General features: G+C 36.5%; 1 protein-coding gene across 1 annotated transcript in view; it reads left to right on the top strand.

Annotated features, from left to right (window-relative positions):
* The window catches only part of rab11fip4a (RAB11 family interacting protein 4 (class II) a), a 43153-nt gene that overhangs the window by 463 nt on the left and 23514 nt on the right, over positions 1–19176 (top strand). Inside the window, exons 2-3 of the mRNA XM_016527541.1 lie at positions 6147–6234; positions 8925–9010. Coding sequence (XP_016383027.1) covers positions 6147–6234; positions 8925–9010 — 174 coding nt within the window. The remainder of the gene's footprint in view (positions 1–6146; positions 6235–8924; positions 9011–19176) is intronic.

The raw sequence follows: 19176 nt of genomic DNA, 5'->3' as shown, positions 1-19176 counted from the left end.
CTGTACGTTAATGGTGCTATAGTTTTATGTAGGCTCTTAGCAGTTTAATAACTGCACTTCTGCCAAGTAACCAAGACAACTGTCTCCTCACTCTCCTGCTTCAACTGTGATGTCATCAGGTATCACTTACAGATTCAACAGCTCATGTTATATATATTCATTTCATGTTATATATATATATATATATATATATATATATATATATATATATGTGTGTGTGTGTGTATGTAGGAAATATATCACAGAATTAATTGCACAATTGGCCAGTTATGAGAAAATGTATAAATGGATAGATGACTATTATGATAGTTGACAGGACATGCAGAACATATACTTAACATGAAGGTAAAATTCATAGAATTAAAGTTTATTTTGTTTATTCAGAAAATTATTTAATGGAAAATGTAACATTGTATGTTGATCTTGCACTTGTGTAAACAAGGCCATGGAGAATTCATATCATTGCTGAAAGCCATTCCAGCATGCCAGATAAAATAGGAATGTGGTATTATTTGTTCAGAGAAGAGTCAAGTTACTAGATGGTTTTTCCCAAATGTGTTCATGAAGACATTGTGATACTTGGCTTAAATATCATACAGGATGCATAAAAAAATTACATATTAAAATGCTAATTTATTTATCAAGCCCCACCCCACCCCATTTTAGTTTGTTAATCAAAATAACCATTGATTTAATTTTTTACAACTGATCATGATGTTATGTATGTTCTGTCATTTATAGAATAGTTCTTGTCTCAAGCAAAGATTTTTCTAGCTCTGGTGGTTCAGCTGTGTAGTTCAGTGTGTGCTTCTTGATGTGCTGCCAGTAAATGCTTTTGTCTAGAACTCTGTCTAATGGAGAGCATCTCTCCTGAGTGTGACTAGTCAATATCCACTGCCCTGTGTGAGTATTGCTCCTGCTGAATATCAGATGAGTTTGTGTCTTTTGGTTGAAAGTGCGGTTTATTGCCTTCACTCAGAAGCTTACTGATAACAACATATAGCTTGTGTCTATGGACTTTTTCATCAATAAAATAGATTTATTAATGAATGCAGTAGAACTATTTAAAATGGCAACATAATGAAAACATGGTTGACTCCCATAAGGATTTATTTAATGCTGCTTTAAAACGTGCCGTTGCTTTCTCCCTCTCATGGTGATCGTTGAGTTGCTCTGTCAGTTTAGCTTATCTGCTCCCTGTATTTAGAGCGTGACCAAAACAAACAACATAATGACAGGAATCACAGGTGCTTTGGCTAATCCTCATTATTTTTTTCTCATTTACAGAGACGTCTTTTATTCTTCTGCTCAACTGGGTCACACTATGTTTGTCAGTAGGCCTTTTTTAGTCACTCATAATGTTTTTTTTATATTAATCACACAGGAGAAGATGGACTGAATGTGCTTTCTCATGTCATTAGGCTGGTATGAAGGCACAATACAAACAGAAATAACAGCTATAAAAATGCTCATTTCCTTTACTGTCATCATGACAATCCATCTTTAAAGGAACACTCCACTATTTTTGAAAATAGGCTCATTTTCCAACTCCCCTAGAGTTAAACAGTTGAGTTTTACCATTTTCGAATCCATTCAGCCGATCTCCGGGTCTGGCGGTAACACTTTTAGCTGTAGCTTAGCATAGATCATTGAATCTGATTAGACCGTTAGCATCTCGCTCAAAAATGACCAAAGAGTTTCTATATTTTTCCTATTTAAAACTTGACTCTTCTGTAGTTACATCGTGTACTAAGACCGACAGAAAATGAAAAGTTGCGATTTTCTAGGCCGATATGGCTAGGAACTATACTCTCATTCCGTCGTAATAATCAAGGAACTTTGCTGATATTACGCAGCGCCTGAAAATAGTCTCCAGCACGCTCCCTGTGCAAGCAGGTGGTCACGTTGGTTATGCTGACGGAAGTTAGCCTATTTTCAGGCGCTGCGTAATATCATTGCGCCTGCTGCACCCATGGTACGGCAGCAAAGTAAAATACCATATCAGAAGTATTTTATCTACATGACACAAATCATAGTCATTTTTCGGAATTGTGTGCTGCTCAACCATGTGCAGCCATTCTTGGTCGACGCTTGCTTTTTTATTTAGCTGATTAAGATGTTTAATTGGCTTCCTTTACACATTCAATTTAATCCATAATGAATTGTGGTGCCTCAAGGCTCATTGATATTTAAAATGAGTCTCTATAGTCTCAGTGGATGGCAGTAATGAAAAAGTAAATGAGCAACCTGCCCCAGTTTGCTTTTTCAGGAAATCTTGATGTTGTGCACTGCTTATTTGGCCATAGGTTCATGTACTGCACATCTGGATTATTAATGTGATTATTAAGCACACAGATTATGTAATTTGATTTCAGAAATTAATCCCATGCCAGCTCACTGAGTTGTCACAGTATGTTTTTATAGCGCATTAGGTCGTGTGACTGTTTTGCTTGCTAAACATGGTGAGCAGTATGTAGGAGTCAGCAGTGGTGACAAATGGGTGACTTTATCTGATTGATAGTGGGCACAAAGGGGAAGGACTCCTTAAAAGTCATCCTTCTAAACCTTACAGATTCAAAACAAACCAAAATCATTACTGCTGCACAGGACAAATGCACAATGTTTAGCTGTATGTAATCACCTCTCAATTACAGTGAGCATTATAATGTGGAACTGTGCTGCTAATTACATTATTTCAGATGTTTTAAATGTTAGTTTAAAACATTTTTTAAATTTTTTGTTTTAAACATTTTGTAAATGTTTTGTGTTATGTACATGATGATTTTAAAGTGGTTTTGTATGGTTTTTTTTAATGTTATTTTTGTATGTTGTTTAATTATATATATTTTTAATTGAATTACATTTTTTTGTATTTTAATGTACACTACCGTTTGGGATTGGTAAGATGCACACCAAATAGTGTTCACCAGAGATGGCAAATAATGGATTTTTAGATACTGAATAATCAGCGATGGGCTTTCAGTTTGGACTTGTGTTGTTTTTTGTTATTTATTTATTTACACTACCGATCTAAGGTTTGGGGTGTTTTGAAAGAAGTCTCTTATGCTCACCAAGGCTACTTTTATCTGAGCAAAAAATACAGTAAAAACAGTAATATTGTTGAAATATTATTACAATTTAAAGCAACTGTTTTCTATTTTAATATACTGTATTTTAAAATATAACTTATTCCTGTGATGGTAAAGCTGAATTTTCAGCATCATTACTCCAGTCTTCAGTGTCACATGATCCTTAAGAAATCATTATAATAAGCTGATTTGCTGCTGAAGAAATATTTATTATTTCTTCCTATTATTATCAATGTTGAAAAAAGTTGTGCTGCTTAATATTTTTGTGGAAACTGATATTTTTTTCAGGATTTTTTGATGAATAGGAAGTTAAAAAGAAAAGCATTTATTTTAAATAGAAATCTTTATTTTAGTGGTTTTGTTTTTAATAGAAACCATAATGAATGTGTTACTGTCTCTTTTTATTAATTTAATATGTTCTTGCTGAATAAAAGTATTTATTCCTGTAAAAAAAATCTTACTGACCCCAGACGGTAGTGTGTATTATTATTATTTTTTATTTTTATATATGGCTATTTAACTGGATTCTATCACAATAGAATACAATTGAATATGCAAAAAAAAAAAAATCCTGTGAAAAGTGCAATAAACAAAATGGCCATAAAATAGTGCTTTTATCATTAGTCAGAAGCAAATGTTTTTGTGCCAGGTTGTACCAGTTGCAGTGATACAATTGAGTGCTTTGTGCAGAAGGAAGTGATGTAACTGCATGAGTGTGTGAGTGTGAGGTACAGTCACAGATGACTGGTCTCTCTGCATGGTGCACAGTTGTGAGGAGCAGTTCATGATAGCAGCTTGAATGTTTTGTGATGACCGTCTTAGCAGGGCTTCTCGCCAGTCCCTCCTCCATTTCTTTTCTCTAATCCATTATTTATATTTGTTTTAGAGCCATATCTCTAGATGTCATCACCTTATATCCATCCATTCCATTGTCATTATATTATATTCACTATTATCTCACCCTTTCCTTTTCCTCTTACGGGTCACCTTTTTCTTCATCCTCCATCTAGTCTTCACCTTCATTCCTTATTCCTCCTCCTCTCTCCTCTCCCCTCCCCTCCCCTTCTCCAGTCTGTTTCCTGATGATGAGGTTGTTGTGATTAGTATGCGTGAATAGCACGAGGATGTTTCAGTGCAGAACGTGTGGTGAACATGTGTGCCTGTGCTCTCCATCCCCTCCCACAGGCTGCACTGGAGTGGCCTTGAAGAGCAGTTGCTAACATTGAGCCCTTGATACAATGCTCAATAACAACAGCACTGCTTCACAGGGACTCTGACAGAACACACAGTGACAAGATGTGAGGGTCAACAGCATATGACGTGTATGTATGACTGACTGTGAGGATGAAGACTGATGAAAGATTCTTGCTTGATCAGTGAGTTCAAAGAAACAAAGAGTTAGTATATATGCAGATATGCAACTTTTCTTGGATTATTTATAGTATATGTGAGCGGGTTTTAAGTTTTGTAATCTATACTGTATACACTAACATGCAAAAGTTTAGGGTCGGTATGATTTTTAAAAGTTTTTTTTAAAGAAGTCTCTTATGCTCACCAAGGCTGTATTTATTGGATCAAAAATGCAGTAAAAACAGTAAAATTGTCACATATTATTGTAATTCAAAATAACTGTTTTCTTCTTTAGAAATGTAATGTAATGTAAATATATTTTAAAAAAGTAATTTATTTTTGTGATGATAAAGCTGAATTTTCAGTCATAGTCTTTATAATTTCATGTGATCATTCAGAAATCATTCTAATATGCTGATTTGCTGCTCAAGTAACATTTATTATCACTGTTGAAAATATTTTTGTGAGCACTATTTTTTTCAGGATTCTTTGAATATCTATATAAATCTATTTATTTCAAAATGAAAATATTTTGTAACGTTATAAATGTCACTTTTTGTTTACTTTAATGCATCCTCCTGAATAAAAGTATACATTTAAAAAAAGAACCTTAATGTCCCCAAACGGTAGTGTACATGTAAATTGCATTCTTCTGTATGTTTCACTGAATATTTTTCTCTCTCGGCCTGAGCTGAGGTAGAAGAGACATTTGGGCCAAGTGATTTATTTAGCCCACGTGCGTTCCTCTTTCCTGGTGTGTGCATGCACCATCACGGAGATGCATGACCTGCTTTCATGGCTGCTGTGTTTCAGCTCTCTGTCCTATTGCTATTCCACTAAACGCCTCTATTTCTGTGGCAGTGTGGTGAATCATTCTAGCAGCTATGAGAGGAGGACTGCAAGACTGAGCGCTTGTCAAGAACACTTCTTCTCTTCTTGTAGGAGAATATATTTAGAAAGGAGTGAAGTTGTCAAGGAGTTGTGTGTGAAGTGGGAATCACAGTTCTGATGATTTCTGTTTTACCATGGAATGTTTTCTCATAAACTCTCATAAACATGTCTGGCAGCCCTTAAGGGCAACCTTCCCATAGGAAAGAATAATGACTAATGAGATCTTCTTAGTGAGTGAGATCCAATGGAGGTGAAAAAAACTTGCTATGATCATTTCTCATTAGATTCTTCCAAGACCAAATTATCTGAGCTATGCTGTTCAGTTTCAAACTGATCAGTTTATACAGACTGAATGTTAGCAATGGTCTGTTTGTTTTGTTTAGAGAATGTTAGACAAGAACATTTAAGACTAAATCATGGCAGAGAACTCCATTAAATCTCCTAAGCCATGAAAAAGCAACCTCTGAGCAATACAGTATTCACTGTTTTCAGGAAAACAGATACAGCTACGCTTGACCAAGGTGTTTGAAGCCAAATCGTCTATGTGTTGAGTAAGCGAGTCTTGCCTTGGGATCAGTCTTTTTCACTTTGACAGCTGTCCATCACAAAGACTTGCTGACAGCGATGAGCCGACGACACACTGACAGCAGCTGTTCTAGTGCTTCATCTGTGGGAGGTGAAGCTGACCACTGATAAAACGCACATCCCCTCATTTATTTATAGGAAGGTATCATACTGAACATGTGATCATCCTCCTCATCAAGGTGACTTTGTGGTTACCGTTCTCACTAATGTCCTCTTTTTTTTTTTTTTTAGGTGAAGAAGTTTGCCAAGTACCTGGATCCCAATGCTCATGGCAGAATTAACTTCAGAGATTTCTGTCATGGAGTGTTTGCAATCAAAGGTAAGAGGACGGTTCCCTTCTGAGCAGTATTTCATGCCCATAAATACCATTGATGAATCTGCTTGCATTAGATCAAAGGGATTCTGAGAACATCAGGGTAAAAATCTCTGAAATATGACTACAAAAATACAATTTCAAATAACTGTCAAAATACTGTCATGTTCTTTTGTCAAAAATGTATTTTATTGGAAATTAAATTTATTTTGTGTACCTTACCCCAGGTTTCACAAACTGGGATTCGTGACAGAACTGCAGGTGGTTCATGAGATGAGGAAAAGCTAGTAATTAATGAAATCATAAAAACATAAAATTAAAATAAATCATTTTAATATACAAAACAATATAATATAATCAGAATATTTTATTTGTTTAACTGCATATCATTTGATCATTAACCACCATCAGAGAACCATGAATGTGCAAATGTGTTTTTAAATATTAACATATTAACCTAAAATCTTTGGGTGTACCTCAAATAAATATTTTGGTTTGGCTGTCGAAAAAGTTTGGGAATCCCCTGCCTTACCCCATTAAAAAATGTATTATTGTTATTATTATTATTATTAATAGGTTAAGAAAATGAACTTGCATATTTATTGCTAAGTTTACTTTAAAAGTATGCTAATTTGCTTATCAAGTGAATGCATCTTATTTTAGCAGGACAAAAATACTGATTATGAATATTATTTTTATATATACTATAACTTCCTTTCAAGCCCTAAATGTTCATACTGTGGCATCAAACACAGAGCACATCTCTTCTGTTCTGTCACACACACACACAGCCGTTAAGTTCAGCACAAAGTGTGCCAAACTGAAAGATTCTCCAGAGATAAAAGCTTAGTTGCTAGACACCATGTTCATTTAGACAGACACTTTCCGTGATGTTCCTGAATTAAAAACAGCATGTTGTGCATCATTCCAGAAATGTATGCAATTTTATCTCCACACTAGTATTATCACTCTATTTTATTAAACAATTGATCAGAAGAACCCAAAGGCAGATAATGGAACACAGCTCTGTCTTTTTAGCATTCTGCATTGACTTCTGTGTAAATCTACAATTGTAAGAGATAATGAATAGCCTGAGTGAGCAGAATCTGATTAGAGATCTCTGCTTCACCAATGAACACTCTTGATCTGCTTAATTAAAAATAACCACATTTGAACAACAAATTACAAGCATCTCTGGGTGTGCTTTTAATCAACCATTTATCAGATTGAAACATTTTCTCATATAACGACAGCATAGTAGTAATTCACTTGTTAGCGTGGGTTGTGCTTCTCAGTTAAAAGACGGGGGGATGTGATTCCTGATTATAGCGTCAAGCATCACTTTGGGATTTTTTTAGGGATTCACAGACATTTAAAGTTACTGTGTAATCATGGTTCAGCAATCTAATTTCACATTATTTATAGCTGTTTTAAGACACTTACTCCCTTGTCTAGCTCTCTACCCTATTTCACTGTCATTAAGAGCACAGTAAACAGGGTTACATTTGTCAGCTAGGGACACTCACGTTGCTTGGCAGACTTATGAAGCAGAGATCTGCTAGCTGAATAGGCAGGGCACCAGCAGGCACAGGGACCCGGGTAGGACATCTGTGTGCCAGCGCTCTATGGAAGCGGCTGAATAGGGAGATGTAGGCAGGCCAAATGGGCCCAAAGGCCCAAAGACTTTGTCCCCCAGTGTCCTGTGTTTAATGAGCCCCAGTGGTCTTCCCACTCACTCATTCCCTAATGAATCCCCCAATCCCTGATCCCCGGCACGCACAGCAAGTCTACAAATCCAAAGCCTATGTTTGTCCTTTTGAGGTCCCAAAGGAGACTGTGCTGTTGTGTGTTGTGCAGGATTGTTACCACTGTTTCACCAGTGGTCTGCCTTTGCTCTGCTAAAACAGGCATATTGTGCATGGCTTTATATATATTGCCCACAATATGTTCCCATTTGGGACATTCCCGGAGCCAAGGCGAGCTGTGGCCCACTTGAGATGTCACACAGAGCACTGAGCCTTCACTACACTTCATGTTATGTGACTATAAATGGATCAGAGGCCTGGGCTGCCCTTCACTGTGCCTCTCAGTGTGTTATTTATTCATGAGATTTTACTTAGCTTTTTGTATTTCTGCAAATGGGTTTGTGTATTTGAGAAACAATATAGCTGTATATTAAAGAGAACAGTTCCCCTTTCCAACATGATATCTAGTGTTGAACTTTAGTTTTTATCAAAATGTGGATCTTGACCATTTTTTTTTTTTGGCTCTCATAAGTGGAGCAAAGAATCTCTAAATTTTACAGTGGGCGTAGTTCAATAATTCAAGCCTGGTTTGAGAAAACACAAGATGTCGTCAAACTAATGAAATTTAAAGTGATTTATACAGTACAATAGCCATAGTGACTGAGTGAGAAAGCAGCATTTCTTGAATTAGTCGGTGTATATGTGAGATGCATCTTTTCTCTAATAAAAAATTAAATAGATACATTAAAATCCTTCTAATTGTTATTGGTCTTTCAACAAATTTTTATGATCATTTTTATAATATAGAGGCAACTGAAATCAATATTTCATGTCCAATTATTTGCTGAGTAATCATGGAATTTGTGATAATAACTGGGCATGATCTCTTTCTTGTTTGTGCTTTGTGAGACGTGTCTTGACAGGACTAATATTTTTCTTTTTGTGATTTAGGCTGTGAGGAGATCTTGAAAACGGCACTTGGGACCCCCAACATCAGTGCACTTCCATACCAGACGGACAATGGCTACTACTATCAGGTGGGCAGATTTCTAAGTGTTTGGCTTGTTGATGCTGTTGTTTTTTCTTTTGCACATGACATGTTCAATTATACCATTGCCCCCCACCAAAAAAAACAAGACACTAAGTCTGCTCAGCTGAAAACACTGCTTGTTTGTCATTGCACCCCATTGAATTAATAGCCATTGACTATATCATTGAGGATCTCCGAGCTACTATAACTCTAAAAGTTGCCTATAGAGATAACTATATGATTGAAAATGTTGGTGTATGTGTAAAAATAGCATCAATAATATAGAAGTAAGTGTTTTGCCCTATTTGTGAAAATAATAAATAGCATGAATTGTAGCACCGTTTTGGCTGTGGTTGGCTTGAACCAGGCTAATATATTTGTTGTACAGGTTTTGACTCACTTTGCAGGGGGGCATGCACTCCTGCTTGTTTCTGTTGGCAGTGTGTCTAGACGCATTAGGACACTTAATGGGAAGAGGCATCTATTGTTCTCCGATATAACATGGAACGACCTTCCTTTCGTCCGCTTGGGTAGTACAGATTCGGTGCTTGGCTTGTGTGAACTTGATAGATGAGAGTACGTGGAGCCAAAATGCATACCCAGCATGTCAGCTCTCACTCACATATACACAACAATCCATACTGCCACTATTTCACAGGCTGCTGCTTGAGTTACAGTTTAAGCCATGTAAAACATTAACCTGACACCGGATGTTTTAATGGATGTTGTCAACATGCTGTATATGACTCAATGGAGCTGTCAGTCAAACAGCCAGAGTGGAGGGGATTCCTGACATCCACAGACACTTGCTGTACAACAATTTTTTTAGATGTATTATGATGCAATTAATCACACACTTTGTTTTTATTAGAGCTTTTAAAGACCTCTTGATATCAAAATCTGAATGCATGTCTATTGGCTGTGAGGTCCTCTATATGCCTGTGTGCACCTAAAGCTAATTAAAATGCTTTTGAGGAGATATTTGCATGTAAGATGTAGTCTTAGTCTTTTTCTTCTTGGAATATGCACCAAAATATTAAGGGGAATATAAAAAAAATGTTGTGCAGTAAAAAAAAGAGTGAGACTGTTTCATCCCACTTAATTATTAATACCAGAATTTATTGCTGGTAAGCAGTCAATAAACAAAACTATAACTGTGCCAGTGTCGTCGTCGTCTTTTTTTTCATCTATGGTAGAAGCTATAAGGTGTTTTTTGCTAGACTTTGATATAAAACTTTACTTGCTCTTTTTAATGAACAAACATGTAAATTAGGTAGTAACACCTAGTTTTAAAAACATTTTCACTGTTATTACTCAATTTATAGATTTCCTCATTACAGTTATTATCACATCTGCACAAGAGCTGTTTCTTACAATTAGAATGAAACAGGTTATTGCAACAGTGTTCCATCATCACTAGGTGGCAGTGTTTGGAATGAAAACCGATGAATTTAGCTATAACCGACATAGAAAAGGCTTTTAAGCAATACAGCAACACTTTGGAGATAGTGTTATGTATGTATGTGAAAAGCAAGGATTAGAATTTTGCTCAAAAATGGCATTATGCAGATTTATTGCTTAACATATGGCATACTGATCTAATATCATTGGTATTATAAGCTGGATCATGTGGATATGATGGATCATGTGGATCAGCAGCAGTAGTGAACAAATCTCCTTCACAGTCTGATAGACACATTTATTGACACTAGAAATGTGATGATGAGCCTGATTTGTACCTGATCATTTGCTTTCTGGAAAAGCCGACTATCGTTTTCCAACAGTTACAGGAAATTATATGTGTTTCCATTCAAACCGAAAAATGGTGGTGCAGGTATTAGGAATATTACCAGGCTACCTCCTGCAGTACAGGTTTTTTTTTAATTTTTATTATTTATTTTATTTTATTGTGGGACTGCTGTCATGTGAGGATGTGCAAATGAAGTCTGTGCCGTTTACTGCATTGCTCTTTGCTCTTTCTCTGCTCTGCTGCAAACGGTTCTATTAGCACTTCAAATGAACACTGTACTGAAGCTCTGCATTGATCTTCTGCAAAGCACCTTTCTTTCTCTCCCTCTCCTTCTTTCCCTCCCTCTCTCTTTCCAAAAACAAAAAGCATTCAAATGTTAATTTTCTAACTGAACCATGATTCAATTAAGCTGCCATTTGCTAATATTGTGCAATTTCTGTGTCCTCACTGGTCAGGTAGCACAGTCATTGCAGGTTTTTCCTGATCACACCAGTGTAGTGTGATTGCTGTCACAAAGGGACACTGCCATACTAACACGTCAGTGTTGTGAAAATGCATGTCTTAAATGTGTGTGCATTTTGTTGTATGGATCATTGTGTACATACAGCATGTTTTAGAGATTAAGGTTACAGACAGCTGATCAGATTGACCAAACATGTTACCTCCTGTGGAACAGGACCTGCTTGAGAGCAGTTAATGGCTTACTTGGTCTGTTAATTCTACTTATGTGAATACTATATCCTTCACTGACACACAAACATACTCTTCGCTGACACTTTTCTCTCTTTTGTAACGAAGTACACTAACTTTTGATAAAACTGTGGAAAAATATGTTGTTTGTGGTGAAAAATGACGCCACAAAAGAAGTACTTTTGTGTAAAATGTATATAATTCATATTGAAATGATGTCTGTTGATTTCACTGTTTGTGGGGATTATCTTAAGTTTAAAGCAAATAAAAAATTTCTAAATGTATTTTAATATTTTAAGATTAAAAATTTGTTACAGTTACCAAGAAACTTTTAATGTGATATTCATATAAAAAAAAAAAGAAAAGGTGTTGTCTTTTTTTTTCCAAAAATCACCAAGACAAAAAAAAAGACAAAAAAGTTCCTATTGTTGAAGAAACCTCTAACCTCATTCAGTGTGGAGCTGTGATTTGTTTCATATGTGTAATACAGGTGCATCTCAAGCTACAGTTGTCGTATTCCTCTTGTTAAGCTACTCCTGAACCACAGACAACGTCAGAGGCGTCTTACCTGGGCTAAGGAGAAGAAGAACTGGACTGTTGCCCAGTGGTCCAAAGTCCTCTTTTCAGATGAGAGCAAGTTTTGTATTTCATTTGGAAACCAAGGTCCTAGAGTCTGGAGGAAGGGTGGAGAAGCTCATAGCCCAAGTTGCTTGAAGTCCAGTGTTAAGTTTCCACAGTCTGTGATGATTTGGGGTGCAATGTCATCTGCTGGTGTTGGTCCATTGTGTTTTTTGAAAACCAACGTCACTGCACCCGTTTACCAAGACATTTTGGAGCACTTCATGCTTCCTTCTGCTGACCAGCTTTTTGAAGATGCTGATTTCATTTTCCAGCAGGATTTGGCACCTGCTCACACTGCCAAAAGCACCAAAAGTTGGTTAAATGACCATGGTGTTGGTGTGCTTGACTGGCCAGCAAACTCACCAGACCTGAACCCCATAGAGAATCTATGGGGTATTGTCAAGTGGAAAATGAGAAACAAGAGACCAAAAAATGTAGATGAGCTGAAGGCCACTGTCAAAGAAACCTGGGCTTCCATACCACCTCAGTAGTGCCACAAACTGATCACCTCCATGCTACGCCGAATTGAGGCAGTAATTAAAGCAGAAGGAGACCCTACCAAGTTATTGAGTACATGTACAGTAAATGAACATACTTTCCAGAAGGCCAACAATTCATTAAAAATGTTTTTTTTTATTGGTCTTATGGAGTATTCTAATTTGTTGAGATAGTGAGTTGGTGGGTTTTTGTTAAATGTGAGCCAAAATCATCACAATTAAAAGAACCAAAGACTTAAACTACTCCAGTCTGTGTACATTGAATTTATTTAATACACGAGTTTCACAATTTGAGTTGAATTACTGAAATAAATGAACTTTTCCACGACATTCTAATTTATTGAGATGCACCTGTATGTGCGTGTACGTGTATGTATTGTGTTCGGTACAGATCAGTCGTGATTGGAGTTTGAACTCGGAGATGTTTCTTCTAAGTGACTGCTGCTGAATGATAGTTGAGTCAGAGCTATTATAAGTCTGTCACATTGATTACACTGATGGATAACCACAGAGAGAGAGCACTAGAAGAGCATGTGTTGAGGTGGTTGTCCCTTGTGAGCTCATTTTACTAGAGATATTATTAAACTCTTTTGTTGTCGACTTCTAAGGAATACAAAGTAAATTTTTTATTTTCTATTCTTATGGTGTTGAAGTCTCAGCTTTATGCCTATCAGTGTCTGTACACAATGTCTTGTCATTTTATATTACTGTAAAGGAAGGTGACTCTTTGTTTGGACTAAACTGAATCTGTCGTGAAGAGACTTTACTGCTGGTAATTGGGAAAGTCAAGACTGAATGTCCTTGGCTGTCATTGAGACAGAGAGATTGTAGGGTAGAGCAGAAAAATGCTCCAGACACACATCTGTCTTTGTGCAGTATTCATCAGTTCTGCTCTATTGTCTGTACATCAGGTCACACCAACCCTAGTGTACATCAACAGATTTCAAATAATGGATTATACAGTAGGTACTGAAGATTCAATGATGGGACTTTTGTTTTTGTGATTTATAACCGTTGAAAAGTTTGGGGTTGGTAAGATTTTTAAAAATGTTTTTAAAAGAAGTCTCTTATGCTCACCAAGGCTTCAATGGTTTGATCAAAAAATATAGAGAAAAAAAACACAGTAATATTATTACAATTTAAAATAACTGTTTTCTATTTTAATATTTGTAATATATTTGTTGTAGTTTATCAATGCTCAAATTAGTTGTTGTGCTGCTTAATATTTTTGTGGAAACTGATTATATTTTTCAGGATTATTTGATGAATTGAAAGTTTAAAAGAACAGAGTTTGTTTGAAATAGCAATCTATTATAAATGTCTTTTCTGTCACTTTTTATCAATTCTGTGCATTTTTGCTGAATAAAAGATTAACGTTTTAAAAAGAAAGTCCATATATATGGGTGTTCATGGTTTTTCCTGTACGATCATGTTGGAAATATTCAGTTGCCTTTTTGTAGTTAAAACATGTGTCTATAAACACTTTCAAAACTGAACTGACATGCCAAAAGTACACAACTTGCAAAAACATGCTGTGTACTTTTGTAAACATGTCTGACTGTGTTACTCTTTCTTTGTAGTATCATCCGTCTATCAGCAGCGTCTAAATGTGCTCATCTGCTCAGCACCACAACAAACATCACCATAAAGGATCTGTATCTGCTCAGAGTAGAATGAATACAGATGATACTATGAAGCAGATTTGTGCTTAAGCAGGTGGAGATTGAAGCTGTTGGTATTTCACAGACACGTGTTGAAATGAGATGCACAGCGCTCCGTTCATCAGGAGCACTGCAACATGACATTGAATTTCACAGGCCAGCGCCTGCTACCTGTGAACCTAAAGGAGAGAAGAGGGATAAGAAGAGTTATATATGGAATAATAGATCTTTTTGTAGCCATAATTGCTTGTTAATGGGTTTTGATAAATACGTCTGTCATAATGATCTTGCATTTATCAGTGTATTAATCGGCAGAACTTAAAGGGATTGTTCTCCCAAAAATGAAAACAACCCTCATGTTGTTCCAAACCTGTATAATACTTACTTTCTTCTGTGGAACACAAAAGAAGATATTTTGAAATATTTCTCAGTGTTTTTTGTCAATACAAGGAAATTCCACAGAAAAAAAGTTTTGGAACAACATGATGAAACTAGTTTGATATTAAAATATGAAAGTGTTGGCAAATACAAAAAGAGATGATGTAGTCTGTCAGTACTGCCTGTGCAGAGAGAGATTGCATATCATGTGTGTGCCAAATGAAAGGAAATCAAAAAGTTATTGGCAGAACTGCCACTACAATTGACATTGCCATTTGGTCCAGGGTCAAATTATAAAGGCAACCCAATTTTGGGTGATGCAGTACTACTACCCACTGAGTCCAATCACTGCCATCAGCATGCCACTGGGCCGTGTTTATCATGTTCTCTCCTCTCCTCTCCTCTCCTCTGCTCTGTCTGGGTTGGTGTGAGCAGCCAGGTTCTGAGTGTATGCACTGTCACAACTGAATTAATAAAAAATGACATCACACGTTAAGTACAAGCTTTTTCACCAAGAAGCCTGCTGTCACGCCCAGCATGAGCTTGAGGTTGCCTGACATCGCTACCATTAGATAAAATGTCAGCATGTTGCTTAGAACCATGTGCACAGCAGGTATTGGTCACTTTTCGCAGTAATATATACTTGAGTGTGACCTCTGTACACTTTGTCACCTTTTAGCTGATTTAAAAGTTTAATGTTACGGCCATTTTGTCATTGTGTTGAGCACTTACGTTTTGTATTCACAGTGGTGCACTATTGCCAGATAAAGACATAGCCAGCTATTTAATATAAAACAAATGAGCACCATGGGGATTGAGCTTTGTTGGCTGCTGTTACATTGTTTGTTAATGTCTTTAGCACTCTGAAGAGACTTGTATGCTTTGATTTAACCAGTGGTTCAAAAAATAGTTTTTCTTCAGGACCAGGATTTTACATTACAGACCAAATGCGCTACCAAATTTGTTCAGTGTAAAAAAAAATGTCCTTACAATGTTATTTTAGTATTATTCAGAAACTATTATAGTGTTTATTAATGTTTGGAATTAGCGTTTTTTAAAAAAATATTTTCAGTTTAATTTCAAATATAAAAAATGTTAAGTAATTTTTAATATTTTTATTTAGCTTTAATTTGTTTTTATTTTAGTTTTAGTCATTTTAGTACTTAAACTTATTTCAGTTAGTTGCAAAGACAAAAATACTAATTTTTAAGTTTGCTTAAATTTTCATGTGATATTTAGATTTTATTTTTATTCCAGCTTTATTTCAAAGACCAACATCGATTTTTAATAGTTTTATTTTTAGCTAAAATGAAAACACTGGTCCTTATAATTAAACACTGAAATGAATTATTATTACCTTGACTGAACAGGCCCAACATTATGAAAAATTATTTGCGTCACTGCTGGGAAAAACCCACTTAACCCACCCTAAGCTGGTTTAAACTGGTCTTAACTGGTTTAGAATCGTCTCCCAACCCTACCAAGTTGTTTATCTGGTTTAGCAGGGTAGCCATGTGCCCAAAACCCCTTTAAAACCACCTTGACTAGGCTGGGAGGCAAGTTAAGACCAGAAAACCAGCTTTGGCTGATAAAAAACCCCAAAATGAATTGTGATCTGCATTGCAAATTAACTCGCATCTAGTCTAGTCTGGGGTATTTTCTCTTATACCTTGTGTAGTTTCAATGCACGATTACATGGTTAGTTGCATTTCTTTATATTTAGCATTTATATTTATATTTGTTTGCTATCAGAACAGACCTGTGACTCATTTATACATTGCAATCCACCAGTTCAGACCTCTGGTTTTAGATTATAGAGGAATACAGTCATTTGTATGCACACTGTGCCCAAACTGCCAAGCCTGTGTTCACTCTGTTCCCTCCTGCTCTTCTGCCTGCTGCTTACTCTTGCTGTCTGCCACTTCATCATCTATTCATTTTCTAACCCACTCTGTGTTACACTAGTAGCTGCTTGAACATTTGATGCTTCAATTGAGCACCTTAAGCTGTAGGGCTGTTGACCTTTATTTGGATTTTTTTCTTCAACTCATTATTAATTTGCTGTTGTCCAGAATGTGTGTGTTGTCTTATTTGTTGTGCCTTTTGGCTCATGTGGTCTGATTAGAGAGTGGGCTGTTTTAGCCCCCTTTCTTATTCTCTTTCCCTCTTTTCTCCTTGTCTTTCCTCACATTCCAGAAGTCCTCTTAATCTACTTGCTGTCAATCACAATAAGGGAGGGAAAGAGTAAAGAGAAGGTTAGAAGAGATAAAAGCCGTGCTCATACGCAGACAGAGAAGGAGACTTCACTTTCTAAATTAAACCATTCTAGCAACCAGATAGCAAGTGATTTATACACCCAGAACAACTTAACAAATATATAATGCGCTGGAAACCCCCCAGAACATCCTGAGACTAAAAAACACTCAGTACACCTTAGCAACCACATAGTAACACTCTGGCCACTACCTAGAACAGCCTAGCATTCGGATAGCACATGTCTAAAATCACTCAGTACATCCAAGCAAAATAAAAAGTGTGCGCCTCATTGTGCATTAACTTGAATCAAGCCCAACAAATGTCTGTTTTAAAAACAGAGGATGAGTAATTCACTCCTTGATTTGCTTAATAAAAGCCTCCTTTGAGATCGTTTTGACAGACATGTTTATTGTGCATTTTAAACGTGTTTATTGCGGCAAAATAGAAGCGCAGCTGTAATTCGTGGGCAATGTATGTGGTTACCATGACAACCTCACGCACTTGCCACTGCTCTATGTGAATGTGAATATGTAGATTTACTATAGCAAAACTAAAATGTGTTTAAATGTACGTCTGACCAAATCCACCGGTTCGGTTTGGCCCCCCCAGACTCAAACGTCAAGCTACGCCTATGGGTAAGAGGGTCCCATTCAAGCTGCTGGACTGAAACTAACCGCTGCTGCTGCTGCACTGAGCTCATGGGAATCATGGAAAAGTGGGGCATCACTGATACACAGTGCAGAGGAGAAACGGAGGAGGATTGCTCTTTCTTTTGTTCTCCCTCTCCCTCACACACCTGCATAAACTTGCATCTCAAACCTCACGCATAGTCGGCGCCAATAGCCTCGTGGGCAGCACGCTGACATATAGAGCCGTTGCGCTTCGGGCGTCCCGAGTTCGAGTCCTGGCTCGTTGACCTTTCCTGCCCCTGCCCCCCCCTCTCTCTCCCACTTTCCAAAAATAAATCTTAAAAAAAACCTCACGTATAGGCAGAGTACATATACAAATATGTGAGACTTCTCACTTGCAGCTATGGAAGTGTGAATGTAAATGTTCACCATTGATTAGATTTTTATTTCATCCGTCTTTGCCTCTAGCAAGAGCTCTTTGCTGCTGTGAATTTATGAGAAGTGTTAATTAAGGAAGCTCTTAAGATATTCCATAAATCCTAGTTTATGAACTCTAGTTAATTTTTAGTTAAGTTTATGAACTCCTGTGAACTCTAGTTCATTTTTCAATTTTATCGTTAAATTATTTGCAGACTTCTTGTTAACATTAAATAATGCTGCACTATGCTTAAAGGGATAGTTCACCCAAAAAATAAATCATTTACTCACCCTCATGTTGTTTCAAGAAGATATTTTGAAGAAATGTTGGCAAGCAAACAGTTTGGTGATCATTTATCAAAATATCTTAATTTGCGTTCCACACAAGAAAGAAAGTCATATAGGTTTTTAATGACATGAAAGTGAGTAAATAATGACAGAACTTGCACCTTTGGTTGAACTATTTAACCCTATAACTCTTAGGTTAACATTATTTTTTAACTGCTAAAACCCCTTTAAAGTGAAATGTGGTCAAGATTAAGCCCAGAGTTACATCACTTTCATTTTTAAGTTTTAGGTTCAGGTTCATTTTTAGCCTTGGGTTAACTATTTCAAGTGGTTGATTTGTGGTTTTATCTATTTGCACATATACAGTCTGTATGAAGGATTTTGGAGGGGAAAAGTCAACAGACTTATTGGGAAAAACATGCCTCTACCTACATTTTTGCAAACATCCAAAAATGTACCTGTACGTACAATTAACTGCATTTCTAGCTGAAATGAACATTAGTGGGAATAAAACACCAACAACTTTTCATACCAATTATGATTACGGGGCAGATTATTGATTAATAAAGATTATTTTCAGTTGATTCCTTGCACAATACTGTGATAAGACCTCAAAACACTTTTACCATAGTTCATGATTTGTAAACTAAAATATTTTGTTGTTTAGATCACATAACCAGCTCCACATGTACAGCTTTTCTAATGTAATAAACTTGATCAGTTGCTCTCCTGGTTCAGCACTGTACTGTGTTAAAGGGGTCATATGACGTTGTTAAAAAGAACATTGTTGTGTATTTGGTGTAATGCAATGTGTTTATGTGGTTTAAGGTTAAAAAAACACATTATTTTCCACATAATGTACAGTATTGTTTCTCCTCTATGCCCCGCCTTTCTGAAACGCGAGGTGTGCTCTGATTGGCCAGCTATCCAGTGCGTTATGATTGGCCGAATACCTCAAGCGTGTGACGGAAATGTTACGCCCCTTA

This window comes from Sinocyclocheilus rhinocerous, unplaced genomic scaffold, assembly GCF_001515625.1.
Source record: "Sinocyclocheilus rhinocerous isolate Xijiao unplaced genomic scaffold, SAMN03320098_v1.1 scaffold273, whole genome shotgun sequence".
Lineage (NCBI taxonomy): Eukaryota > Metazoa > Chordata > Actinopteri > Cypriniformes > Cyprinidae > Sinocyclocheilus > Sinocyclocheilus rhinocerous.
This window is presented reverse-complemented; position numbering and strand designations above follow the sequence as displayed.